The sequence below is a fragment of the Gordionus sp. m RMFG-2023 genome, chromosome 4 (assembly GCF_954871325.1).
Source record: "Gordionus sp. m RMFG-2023 chromosome 4, tfGorSpeb1-WG-v2, whole genome shotgun sequence".
Classification (NCBI taxonomy): Eukaryota; Metazoa; Nematomorpha; class Gordioida; order Chordodea; family Parachordodidae; genus Gordionus; species Gordionus sp. m RMFG-2023.
In genome coordinates this window covers 23,124,739-23,139,516 of record NC_088778.1, presented here as the reverse complement: position 1 = coordinate 23,139,516, position 14,778 = coordinate 23,124,739, and the positions used below count along the sequence as shown (strand labels likewise).

The window sequence follows — 14,778 nt, the reverse complement described above, 5'->3', positions numbered from 1 at the left end:
ATCGACTTAAGATTAGCCAATCAAAATAGTTTAAACTTACCTTGAGTCAATCAAAACAGGCTTAAGCTTAAACTTATCTTGAGTCAATCAAAACAGGCTTAAGCTAAAACTTAGCCAATAAAAATTTATATAGCATTAGCCATTCAAAAGACGTAAGCTTAGCCTTAAGGTTCATCAAAATCAGCTTAAGCATGACCTTAGACAACCAAAATCGAATTAAATCGATTAAAATAAAATTGGCTTAAAGTTAGCCTTAGCCAATCAAAATCGGCTAGAGCTTAATCTTAGTCAAAATAAATCGCCCAGGCTTATCCTAACCCCTGCCCCCCCCCCCAAAAAAAAAAATAGACTCAGACTTAGTCAGCCAAAAAAATCGGCTCAGCCTTACACTACAAAAATAAATCGGATACTATCCAACTATGCTTTTTTTCAAACCTAACATCTAGTTTCATTCTTTGAAATAACTTCATAACACTTATATCCACTATAAATTTCCAAAAATCAAACATTATGAGGTAACAAGATAATTGGTAAATAATTTTGAGCATTACATATGCATAAATCAGTACATCACACATATCACATTTATATATCGTATTTATCTTGCAACATTTGCTACGACATTGATGGTTGGCTTTAGTTGGCATATGACATTTCTCTGCCTCTCAAACTGAATTTGGCCATCTTGATTGGCCAAGACTATATTGTATTTCAGAAAATTTTAAAATAATAGATCACACAAAAAATATTCTAAATAGAAGGTCAGTCATATTCCCACTTGGCCTACAAAAAAACGAATCGAATAATTGCGCTATTCGTATTCGTACGAATAATAAAATCATTATTCGTTTCGATTCGTCGAATATTCGATTCGATTCGATTCGAAAATTTTTCTAAAGCTTATAAAATATTTTGCAAAAATTTTTTTACAGATGTTTAAAGATGACACTTTTAAGGATTCTCTAAACTAATTGTCATTACAATATAAAAATTTATAGAAAATAAACGAAATAAAAACCAATGATTTCATATAACGTTAACCAAACAAATTGACCAAAATATCCGATTTTTAGAATTAGAATTGCTTATAAAAAAAAGTATTTAAACTATTTCTTCAATCTAATATTAAAATTTTATTAAAATTTTCTAAAAATGTACAATAATCTCATTTTATAAAAATAGAAAATAATACAAAAAATATAAAATTATAGTAAATCCGAATTTGATAATATCCAATAAGCATAAAGTCTTTCTAATAGTTTCCTCCTTCAAAGACATTCTATTTTTCATTATCATATTTGTTCCTATTGAGAACAACCGCTCACATGAAGCCGAAGATCCCTGAATTGACAATATATCAGTTGCCATTTTCGACAACACAGGAAAACGATCCCCATGCAATCTCCACCATTCTAAGGGACTCTTATTTGAACTGATTCTTATTTCGCTAAGATATGTCTCCACCTCACATACTGATGCGATGCTATTTTGTTTAAAAATTCTATCCATGTTAGACTGTACTATTGGTTAACTGATGTTGATTTGATAATATATTTTATTTTGTAATCATTATATACATCTTTAAATTTTTCTAATAGATTTGTCGTGTCTATGTTATATGTAGTTGGTAGTTGCTCAAAAAATTCCATATTTAGTCTAGGATCCAGTATTGTTGATATTATAGTGTGAATATTTGTTAAGTTATAATAAGTTTCTATTTTCTCAATCGCACTGATAGAGTTTATAAAATCGAGATTTATTTTACTTGCAATGCAATAAAATATTTGCGAATAATTACGAATATTTATATATAAATAATTTCGAATAATTTCGAATAATACGAATAATGTGTTATTCGTATTCGAATACGAATCGAATCGAATATCAAATAACAAATAATTCGTTTTAGGCCTAATTCCCACTAGAATAAATATGTATTCTAAAAGTAGCTACAACACATTAATTCAGAGTTATAAAATAGGCACCACCACCATTTATTGTTACGTAATTGAGAACAGTAATTACTCAAAAATCTATAAAATAAAATTCCTTCCATATGTTTATATGAGGTAATTATTTTGAATTAATCAATATTAATATATATCTTATGTTTAGAACTCCATCGCTTGACTTTATTTAAATAATGTATTCCTTGATTTCATATTACCACTGCCAACTGAACGACTATCAATCTAATAAAATAAAGAAATCCTTTTATAACTTAAGGTCTTCTGGGACATTTTTTTTACTTAGTTTTGATCGGAGGGACACTTTTAGAATCAATCTATGCGAATTATTCCTGCATAACATAAACTTTTTCTCCTAGTATTCTGCATAAATTTGTAGAAGTAAAAAAATTATCTAATAGTGCATGTTCTTTAACGTTAGAAATAAAACTTGTTAATTTTATCAGGAATTATTTACAAAAAAGGCTACTTTCATTGTTATCGTTTCCGATACAAATATCTAAAGGATATGACAAAATAAAAACCTCAATTTTTTATACCAAATTTTACTGGCCTTCGTTGATTTCCATAATAAGAGATTTATTTATCCGTTTTATTGATATTTGTTGGCCAGATTTAAATATCGCTTAATTTCTTGTAAACTATTTTTAGACATTTTTTGGAGATAAAATATAAACCATCTATTTTGAATGAGACCTTTATGCTAGCTATAAAAAACTAAAAGATAATTAAAATAAAAAATATTTAGATATTATTATTTACTAATGTTCAAAAAATGAAACACAAAATAATTTTACCGTATATCCTGAGGCTAAAGAGTTCTCGTTTAGCATATGAGTTATTAGTTATAAGTTAAAAGTAATATTTTAACTATTTTTATTTGCCCTCGAATAAAATTATAAGATTAACAAACTTTTTAACAAAGAAATTCAAAAAACACTTTGTTTGTATTTTTAATAATAAAAAGATATAGCGAGACAGGCTACACTAGAGGTCTGCAAAGTAATTTTTTCGCAGCCCGAGCCCGACCCGAGCCCGAATAAAATTTTACCATTTGAGTTTGAATATTATAATAACCAAAAAAAAATGTGTATTTATTCATCTCCACCTTAAATAAAAGTTTATTTGATGGCCATAATCTAATCAAGATTAATATTAAGTTGCATTTTATTTAATTTGTAAAATACAATCAATCAAATTATAAATAATTTAACCATATTTTCATTATTTGTTATCAGCACAACTCTTTTTCATATATATGCGTCTAATTTTGGAAATAATTTATTGCGTATACCATAAACAATGTCTATTAAATTTATAGAAATTGTCGTAAGATTTGGAATGATGCTTTTAACATCAATATTTCCATATATTGAGCCAATTTTGGCAAAATATTGGCAACAATCAACAAAGCCTTCCCCATGAATTGCATCAAATGATCTCAAATCACGTCCACAAAACATTATCTTTTTTTAATTAGGCACAACTTTTGAGTTTTATGGGATCCAAAAAGACCATCAATTGTTAATTGAGTCTTTTTACTCTCTATTGTAAATACGCATTTATGCATTTTTAGTTGATTTATGCCTAAAATAATTTTATAATCATATAATTTATGTATGTTGTTATAGAATTAATAATTAATTTTTTCTTTGTTTTCATCATAGATAAATGAAACCGTTTTCCAGACCGTAGATTTTCCATTAGCATTTTCACCTACTTCATATTCATTGCTTTTAATCTTTTTATCAATTTTTTTAATTTGGCATCCATTGAAATAATTTTTTTAATATGAAATTACGAGGCTATTTAATTAAATAGATATATTTAACTTAATAGAATATGATGAAAGTAAAGTATATAATAATATCGCTAACTATCCAATGCAATGTACTAATCACATAAAATAGTTGATATGGTTGTTATGTTAATTATAAAATAATAATTGAAAATGATATGTTATTCTGATTGATATTTTAAGAATAAAATATACTAAATAAAATATGATATGGTTTTATAATTGTCATTATGAATTATAATGATAATTTAGGAAATTAATATAAATATTTTTTCGGGTCGGGTCGGGTTGGGTTTCGGGCCGGACAGCTCTTACAACCCGATCCGAGCCCGAACCCGAAAAATATTTTTTAATGACCCGACCCGAGGGGTCGGGCTACGGACAGCCTGTGCAGTTTTCTAAGCTACACCAGCTATTCCTCTGTATTTTGTATTTGGGTAAATCCTTTAAGGACTTCATATGTGTCTCTTCATTTTTAAAAAATATAAAATCTGATTGCTTGATATAGCCGAGAAAAAATTAAAATAAACTAAATTAACAAATTACTTTATATTCGTGATTTCTTCCCTTGAAGATATGTCAAGCGGAACTTTAATATTTTTTAAAATATAGGTTTCAATATAAAGACCCATACATCAGAACACAAAGAATTTAATTTTTGAAACAAAAATTTTAATTATGGGAACTTATAGTCTCATTTCCATTTTTTTTTAGAATGAGGGTTTTATTTTTAATGTAATAGTTTATGATTGGAATATATTTAAATAAATCAATATATTTTGGAAAAAATTAATAAAAATAATCTTAACGCTAATTCGGGTCACAAATTTAATGTTTAAAACTAAAATATGGGTAAGCATTTAAAATTCAATTTATGTGTAAAAAATAAAGAAAAGTACTTGTATTCGTCTGAAAAACTAATAACTACAATTACTTTTTATTTTTTATTATTTAAAATGCAAATTTAAAATTCTTTTTAAAATATTCAAATAGATACTAAATATAAATAAGCTAATTTTATTTAGTATTTTAAATACAATTATTTACGTCTTTGCCCAACGTGTGAGCATCTGCTAGGGTCAATGGTGCGCATCATAGGCGTAGCCAAGATTTTCCTAAAGGGGTGGTGGGGGGGAATAAAAAATTTATGAATGATTCGCCACCAGACGCTATTTGGGCGGTACTTCGGCCCGCTTTTGCCAGGTTCGGCCAGGTTTTTTTAGTTTATATACACTTAGTAAGTATTTTTGCAAGATAGAATATAATAAAAATAATATTATCTTTATTTAAAATATAAGAAATTGGTTAATAGATTATATCAAAATATAAGCCTAGAACATATAAGAAATATATTTTTATTAGTTTATATTAGAGACCTGCAGGCCCGGCCCAGGCCGGGCCGTATTTTAAATTTTTTAAATATACCCGGGCCGGGCCTAAAAAATTTTTTTTTAAACATATCCGGGCCGGGCCTAAAAAGTTTTTTTTAAATATATCCGGGCCGGGCCGGGCCGGGTCTAAGATTGTTAAACCCGGGCCGGGCCTTAATATTTTTTATAAAAATTTTTACATTATGAGTTAATGGTTATAACATTATATTATATATTATAGTTATGATTAATATAATATTGGGTGATGGTTAACACTACCTAACACCCACAGATCGATCTAATTATTAGTTTCCTGCAAATTTATTCAAAGTATTAATATTTTTTTTTATAATTCATATCTAAATTTTTACAACATATTTTACCAAAACAATCAAATAAAGGAATATCTTAAATAAGCCCCAATATTCAAGTATTATTAATATATTTTTTTATAAATCATATCTAAATTAATAGAATATATTTTACCAAAACAATCAAACAAAGGAATATCACTTCTTGAAGTTTGTAATACCTTACAAAGCGAAAAAAAGAAATAAAATTGATTTTACTTAATATAAAGCATTTTTTAATTGAAAAATTTGTTTTACACAAGCATCATTTTATTTCTCTTTTTCTCTGTCCCAAATTCAAGCAATTACGTATGTTGTCAGGGACAGATCGCAAGATGACAGAAAACTATATAAAAGATTATATTAAATTACAAGAGGCTCAGGAAGTAAATGAAATACCATCGACCAGTCAAATTACGACTGTTGTTAAACAAACTGAATTGTTTTATAACAAATGGGGCGATGGTAATTCTGGTAATATGTCAATACTCGATGATGAATATTATAATTATATAAATAAAAAAATAAATGAAACATTTAAGGTGGATAATTTGTTAGAGTGGTGGGCGGCTCATCAAAGCGAATTTCCAATTTAAACAAAATTGGCAATTTCTGCTTCAAGTGCAAGCTGTGAGCCGAATTTTTCTACTACTGGGAGAATTCTTGAAGAAAGAAGAAGTAATCTTCAACCTGAAAAGATAGATATGCTTCTCTTTCTTCATGATAATTTGTGAATTTTTAATATCTTTCTTGAGTATAGGGTTTCGTCAATCATGCTGGTTTTTTACTTTGCAAACTGTCAAATATTTATTGCATTTATTATATTTACCTTGAGTCATGAAAGTTTTTAATCCAACATTTTTCATTATTTTTTTTTACAATATTATATAATACAATTATCTTCTTTTGTTAAAAATTTATATTATAAAATAAATTATATTAATATTGTGCAATTATATTATATTTTCAAAATACTATTTATTATACATGCATTTTTTTAAATAGCGATTTATTTTTATTTTATAAATTAAATACAATATATTATATTCTCAATCCATTTTTATAAATTAAATATTAGTTTTATTTTTTTTAAATGCAATATAAAATACAGTATATGCTCAAAATATTATTACCATTTTTATGAATATTAGTTTTATTTTTATAAATGCAATATAAAATATAGTATATGCTCAAAATATCTATTTTTATAATGAACAGTTTTATAATTTTTATAAATTCAATATAATATTCTTAAAATATTAGCTTTTTACATGTATTTTTTAAATAATAAGCGATAATACTCGCTGAAAAATATGGTAAAATACCTCATAGGTGAATTTTTGTATATACCAGGTCGAATATAATTTTAAAAAAATCCAAGCCGGGCCTGAAATTTTTATATCCGGGCCGGGCCGTAAAAATTTTTTTTAAAAATATCCGGGCCGGGCTTTAAATTTTTAAATCCGATCAGGGCCGTAAAAAATTTTTTTAAAAAATATACGGGCCGGGCCGGGCCTAAAAAATTTGAAACCGGGCCGGGCCGTGCAAATGGTGCCTCTGCAGATCTCTGGTTTATATAAAATATAATAAATTACATATATATACATTAATACAAAAACATGGTAAAATTTTATTCCAAACAAGTATATGAAATTTCTTTATAAAAAGTAAGTAGACATATAGTTGATATTTCTTTATTATATAGAATTTACAAATTATTAGGTAAAATGCCACTTTTATAGACATATTTTACAGTTATAGAATATATTACATTTAATATTCTAATAAATATTACTAATAAATGCTTTTGATAATAAATATAGGTCACAATTTGCATTCAATTATTTAACGCCATCCATCTTTAAAGATATTATTAAAAATAAAATATTTTATTATTCATCCCACAATGGATGTACCTTATTAGATATTAACGCTACTGAAATATAGAATTTTTTTTTCATTTACATTCTTTAAAAGATATTTTCTGCTGTCCTAATCAATATTCTATAGTCTTCTGTATAATATATATTTCCCTATTGGTAAAGATTCTTTGATTGTCATACGATATTAGATAAAATTAGATATACTGTAAATCGAAGACACATAATATTCCACTGTTTGTTTTGTTGGTTAATTTTTACTTAATTTATCATTTATTTTTATCAATAATTTTATTATTATATTTTATTTTATTAATAAAATTAAGTTAAAGTTATGCACTTTATAAAAAATTATATTTGAGATATTATATTATTTAGTAATTTTATGGATCTATTATTAATAGTAATTATAATACATTTAACTTTTGTCTAAGACTTATCTTTGGCTTATATTTCATTTCCTAAAAAACATTTTTGGTTTCACTTTTTTATATAATTTACTTGTTTCCAAAAAGTAAGAATTATAATCAATAGTTTAAGGTATATGCATAAATTTGTGAGGGACATTGGGTGTTGAGAAGATTAAGGAGGATATTTTATTAGCTTAAAATGATATTCACAAAAAGTTATAAATTTCTGAAGGGGGGAGGAATTTCCACCCCCCCCCCCCTTGGTTACGTCTATGGTTACGTATACTATAGATTAGAGATTTAATAAAAATTGTATATAAGCGCCATTTTATGGGAACATGTTGACTAATTTTATTTTTGATCATTATATTAGAGTACATTAATTATTGACTTGAAGCTAATATTCATATTGATGGACGTATCCTTTTAAATACATTTTTTGTATCAATGGCTAATCTAGTTGTATATAAAAGCCATTGGCTAGGGTATATGATATAATGGCTCGGAAACGACCAAATTCTATCCATTAATACATAATAAAAAAGGTCAATTTGCATTTTAAAAAATTTGGTTATTATTTAGCAATTACAATCAATGACAATTCTTTTTACTTTCCTTGTTATTTCATATATTAAAATAAACACGTGATTAGAATCACGTTATAATTTAAAAATTTTATTATAATTAAATATTATATACTATAAATTCTCTCAATGAATAAATTAAACGATATTGATTCTGGGGAAAAAGGGGAGAAAGATATATGTGCTTTTGATGAAACCTATGTTGATTCCTATTTTGGGAAAAAATGCAACTTACAAATCGTATGGTTCAACGTTTATTGGTATATTGTGCTTCATTGTTTAGCCCTTTATGGCCTCTATTTGACGTTCTCTACAGGATTATCTACACTAATATTTAGTATAAATTTTTAACAAAATATGGTTAATAAAGCAAATTTACAGCCTTATTTATGTATGCCATATCTGGTTTGGGAATTACAGCTGGTGCTCATCGTCTTTGGAGCCATAGATCATATCAGGCTAAAACACCCCTTCAAATTTTATTAGCTATATTTAATACAGCTGCTGCTCAAGTTTCTATAATTTTAAATATTTAATATTTATTTACATATAATTTGCATTATTAGAATAGTGCTATAGAATGGTGTAGAGATCATAGAGTTCATCACAAGTATTCTGAAACAAATGCAGATCCCCATAATGCTTTACGAGGCTTTTTCTTTGCACACATGGGTTGGTTAATGGTAAGGAAACACCCAGAAGTTAAATCGAAAGGGAAAAATATATCTATTAAAGATTTGGAAAACAATCCAATATTGAAATTTCAAAAAAAGTTTTAATTTATAACTGATATATTTATCTATATATTTAAATTCTAAAATAATATAATGTCAATAATTTAGTAAAAATATATTCTTGCTACATTATATATATATATTATTAGATATTATCTACCATTGGTTATATTAATTGGAGTAATATTTCCTACATTTCTTCCAACATTATGGGGTGAAAGTGCTTGGAGGGCCTTTTTTGTATCTGGTATAAGCAGGTATGTAATGGTTCTACATGCTACTTGGTTAGTAAATTCTTTAGCCCATCTTTTTGGCAACAAGCCATATGACCAACAGATAAATCCAGCTGGTATTTTATTTTTATTAAAATAAATAATTTGAATAATATTTGATCTCAACAAGTTTTATGCATTTTAAAAAAATCCATTTATTTATTAAATCCTTTTTTCTAATATAATTTTTAAATTTAATACACAGTAAAACCTGTCTAATTTGTTTTATAATTTGGAAAACACCTAATATGACCAAAATTTTAAGTCCCAATCATTACTATTAGTCTTGATAAATTGGTCAAAAATCTTGATCCCAGTGGTGCCAAAATTAGATGGCTTTAATGTAGAAGGAACTATTATTAAACCAATAATTTTTAAAAATCTGGCAATTTTGTATCTTTGAAGTTAATAATACCATTTTTCAGTATATGAATTCATTAAAAACTTGTTTTCTTCTATTTCTTCCATTTTACAATTTTGGCTTTAATGCATGCATATTAAATAATTAAATATAAGCCATTTTACTTGGCAATTGGTAAGTTCATATTAAATAGTTAAATATAAGCCATTTTACTTGGCAATTGGTAAGTTTTTACCTGTCCACTCGAGCTACCCATAGGTTGATGCATTAGTAAGCATATGGTGAGCAGGGGGTTTAAAAATAAGGAGAGTATGGAATATTTATTATATAAGTAAAAATATATAAAAATAATATTTATATATAAACCAACCAATCAAATAATTTTTAAACATTAGGAAGGTTAAACAAATTTTAAAAATAATGGATAGACAGGAAAACTTTAAAAAAAATGGGTGGGCAAGTTAAAAATCGACTTATTGCAGACCTCTAATTTGAACATGCATTGAACATAAAATTATTCCACATTATAAAAGTAGCCCTATAAATTATATTTTTGTAACCAAGTTTGGCCCAATTTTAATTCATTTTTAGACTCATAAGGGTCACAATTTTGGTTAATGATGCTTACTACCAAGTGAATGTATGGAAATATTCTAAATACCAACCTAATTTTCTAAATACTGACAAAAATTTATTAAAATGTAATGAGACTTATTATTTAATATATTATAATGGAATCACGTGGTTGAGTCCGGCCCCCTATATATCACACCCCCCCCTCAAGGATGGAACCAAGTTAGAATAAGAAAAAAAACATATTCATTACCGGGATTCGAACCCGTGACCATGGGATCAGTAAGCGAAGTTCTTGCCGACTAGGCCATAGAGGCTTTCCAAAAATCACGATTTTTCAAATATATTTGGTAGTGCCTATCCAAATGAAAAATTTAAATTTGATAGGTAGTACCTTAAGGTATTAAGCATCATTAATCCACAATTTAGTCATTTTTAGGACCTTTTTAAAAAAGTTTTAACTCTTACTATTTAACCTTTATGTAACAGCCCTAAGATAAATTACTTTTTAGCCTTAGGACTGCTTAAAGATAAAAAAGTTTTTTTTATTCTTTCTCCTGATAGAAAATATAATCTATCAATATTTTATTACAAATTTTTCAAAATCACTTTCTTAATTATAATCAATTACTAGTATTTTATTGGAAATTCCTTTTTACAATCATTTTATAACTCTCATTTTGTTAAATTGAGTTTATTAAGTGTGTTCAAAACGATTTAAAAAAAAAATCAAAAAATTTCAAAACTTTTGCATATTTTAATGAAATCCCTTAGAATTCTCTTTTAGATCTGTTTTTATTTTTATATTTAAAATAGTTTATTTATTTTCATATAAGTTTGAAATAATTTTTTGATGTTTTTGGATACAGCCTAAAAAAAATTAATTATCCAGATAGAATTAATTTCTATAAAATTGTATCTAATCTAGATACATAGATACAGATATAACATTTTTAATTCTAGTTGCTTGGTGATTCTAAATATATTAAATTTTGTCATTTATGATAAAATAAAAATAAGCTCAAAATGTGCCTTAATTATGTTTTTTAACATATTTAAGAACTGGGAGTTGAACCAAAGTGTGAAACTGAAATTTCCAAACGTTATAAGGAAATTTCATACACCAAACTGTAAAGTCGAACCTGTTCATAATGGTTTATGAAATTATATTAATTTATTTTAAAAAATTGGCTTAATTTAAAATATTTTTATAAAAAAGATTAGTTTATGTTACCAAATTTAATAAATAAATTTAACTTATTTTCTTTAATTTTTGTTTGGTTTTTGTTTTAAAAGTAATCATCAATATTTTTTTTATATTATTAGGTATCAGCAAATTAATATATATGATGATTAATTTAAAAAATCGAAAAGAACCGATGTGGATTTATCAGAGACCTGCAGACTGCACGACGGCTAATTTTAATTTTCAGCATGGCCTGGCCCCTTTTTTTAAAATTTAGTCCCGGCCAGAGTTTTATATTTTTAGGCCTAGCCCAGATTTTTTAAAATTTTTATAGGCAATAATGGCGATTTAAAATATAAGGCCCAACCCGGGTATTTAAAAAAAAATTCTTAGGCCCGGCCCAGGTATTTAAAATTTTTTTAAGCCCGGCCCTTGTATATTTATAAAATTAAAATCTGGACCGTGTACCCGGGCCGCGCTTGCAGGTCTCTTTGATTTAGAAACCAGAACGGACTGATATAAATTTGTTTAAAAATAACTGGAATGGAGCTGAGCCATTATATTTAACCGGTTTGACACTCTGCTTAGAACTGTTACATAAAAGAGAGCTAACGAAAAGGAAAAGTTGAACATTTTTATGAAACTTATTTTAGGCAATTTTATGACAAAATAGCGTCATCTTTACCTTTTAGCCATATTGTGTGTTAATTTTTGTAAATATTCGTTTGCAGCATAAATTGTTAAGTTAGATAATTGAACAGTAAAAAAAGGTAAAATTACCAAAGTTCGAAGTCCTAGTCATTATAAGAAAAAATTTTGAACTTGAAATAAGATGACCATGTACAAAAAATTTATTTTTATTTTTCCCCTAATTATCTATTTGTCATTTAGTTCTATTTACCAAATTTAGTATTTAAATTGATTTAGTGATATAACAAATTATTTTAAATCTAAAATGGTGTTTTTTATACTTATTAACCCTAAATATCTCGGTATGAAAGTTAGAAAGTTCTAATCGTTTCTGTATCATCTTCATAAAAATTTAACGAAATTGGCAAGATCTGCATAATATGTCTTTTTTTTATCGATTTGACATAAAAATTTTCTCTTCCTCAATTATCATTTTAATTTATTAAATTGAGAGTTAAATTTATTTTTGCGCCCTGAATTTTTAAATTTATATTTGGGCCTAAGCCTGACTTTGGGCCGACTTGCAGGGTTCATGCTAAAATTAAATAATTTATATTTTTAAACTAAGGAATTGAAAATAAAAATGGTTTGCAATGATTAATATAAAATACAATCTCTTTTTAGAGTCGTTACCTGTGTGCATATTGGCGATAGGGGAAGGCTTCCACAACTATCACCACACTTTTCCTCACGATTATTCCACTTCCGAATTTGGAGTAACCCTCAATGTCACAACCTTTTTCATTAACTGTATGGCCAAAATAGGATGGGCTTATGATCTCAAAAAGGTTAGCCACAAAGCTGTGACCAGCAGGAAGTTGAGAACTGGGGATGGCACCAAAAATATTTTTCTGCCCATTAAAACATCAAAGTCTAATGCACGTTTAGGGGAAATTTTAGAGGAAGAGAAGGAGGAAAAGCCTGTTGAAGAAGTCACCAGAGGAGCCGAAGAAAATGATTCCTCCACCACTCTAAGGAAAAGGAATATAAATGTTGGCACAATAATCGTTGACAACAGTCAAAGTAACAAGGAAGATCAACCAGAGGAAATGAGTAACAATATCGAAAAATTTAAAAGTGTAACCGATACACCAAATCTCATCGAGACCCCAAATTGCTTATTTGCTCCTGGTTCTATGCAGAAGATGACAAGTGCGCTTGATTTCGATATCTCAAATATGGCCAATGTTATGAAACCCCTTTCCCCCTGCGTCGACTTGGGACAAAATTTACTAGAGAAATTTTTCTCTTTCAACTGTAACACATCTGTTAACTTCAATAATCATATCGGAATCCAGCACAGGAGGTCCCATTCGGAGACTGGTCTCTCCAGCTTTAACCATTCTATAGCTAATAAGGGTGACGACTGCAGATCATCCTTATTTCTGTCTCGTCAGAGAAGTATCAACGGCTTTGATATGGAGTGCATGAAAGGAGGTACAAACAATTGCTTCAATTTTTTGAAAGTTGGTAATGGCTAATTGTCAATTAATCAAATTTTATTGTAAAACTTTATATTATTAATAAAATATTATTTTATTGATCCATTTATATTTCCTTCTTTAAGAATTTTTTTTTTAATTATTATTTTTTTTTATAAATTATATATTCGTTTGGTTTTATGTATAAACCTCAACGCTCAATAACCTTTTCCAAATAACATTTATATGATTAAATTTTATGTATCGATATTATAGGCAAAAAAATTGATATTAATAATAAATATAATATAACAATAGTAAACCATTATCTTTATTATATAAAGGCATAATCTTGTTTTTATCTGTAATTATATATTATAAATTTTTTTTATCAAATATTATGTGTACCATTTCAACTATTACTATATTTATATTAAATTAGTTTTGTTAATATACGTCATTTCACCAGCCCGTTGATTTTAATTTCAAAATGTTTTTCCTGTAATTTTTTTTTTTAAAAGCTCAAAATTTATCCTGGATATTTCTAAATTAAAATTTTTTTTTAGCTTCTAATGTTTTTATTTATTTGATAGACTATCCAATTTTATATATCATTATTATATATGGCAATAAAAGTCCAACTTAGTTATGATTATAATCCTTGCGTAAATTAAATACCCCTTTTAGACTATGTAGATACATAATTATTATATTTATAAATAATATAGTTAAATTGTTTAACTAGTCAAATATATCCTTTTTATATTAAATTTCGTAGCGCGCTTTAACATTGTTCAGACATATTTTTTTGCTAAACTTGTAATGCTCGATTGTGTCTAATTCGTAGAATAACTTTACCAACCTCTATGCTTTTTATATGTTTAGTTTGATAATCTCCAATAAAAAAATCTATCATAATTGTAAAATGTTTTTTTACAATCATATATCCGTTATTTATGGTATGGCAAGAAGCTAATTGAATCTTTATCATTTTTGCCATTGCTTAAAACAACAAAAGTAATGTGCTGCACGTTACTCTTTAATTAAGATTCCCTTTCCCCAAAATAAATGTACGTTACTTTCTTCAGCACTAGTAATTTTACCTTTATTTCCTTATTTTTTAAATTATTAGCTAAAAGAATTTGTTATTATAGGAATTTAATCAGTTCATAAATTTTTTTT

The 14,778-nt window shown here is 26.7% G+C and overlaps 1 protein-coding gene across 1 annotated transcript; it reads left to right on the top strand.

Annotated features, from left to right (window-relative positions):
* The first annotated feature begins 8,405 nt into the window (after positions 1 to 8,405).
* LOC135927788 (acyl-CoA desaturase-like) lies at positions 8,406 to 14,373 on the top strand. Its single transcript, XM_065463973.1, has 5 exons — positions 8,406 to 8,696; positions 8,741 to 8,871; positions 8,926 to 9,131; positions 9,243 to 9,442; positions 12,800 to 14,373. The coding sequence occupies exons 1-5, from the start codon at positions 8,489 to 8,491 to the stop codon at positions 13,654 to 13,656; spliced, it is 1,602 nt and encodes a 533-aa protein (XP_065320045.1). The 5' UTR covers positions 8,406 to 8,488; the 3' UTR covers positions 13,657 to 14,373.
* The last annotated feature ends 405 nt before the right edge of the window (positions 14,374 to 14,778 follow it).

What these genes read in the sequence shown, in the direction of transcription:
- LOC135927788 (XM_065463973.1), top strand. Translation starts at nt 8,489, where the DNA reads ATGAATAAATTAAACGATATTGATTCTGGGGAAAAAGGGGAGAAAGAT. An exon ending in ATTATCTACACTAATATTTA is followed by an intron (nt 8,697 to 8,740) that starts GTATAAATTTTT and finishes GCAAATTTACAG; the next exon opens with CCTTATTTATGTATGCCATA. An exon ending in ATATTGAAATTTCAAAAAAA is followed by an intron (nt 9,132 to 9,242) that starts GTTTTAATTTAT and finishes ATATATTATTAG; the next exon opens with ATATTATCTACCATTGGTTA.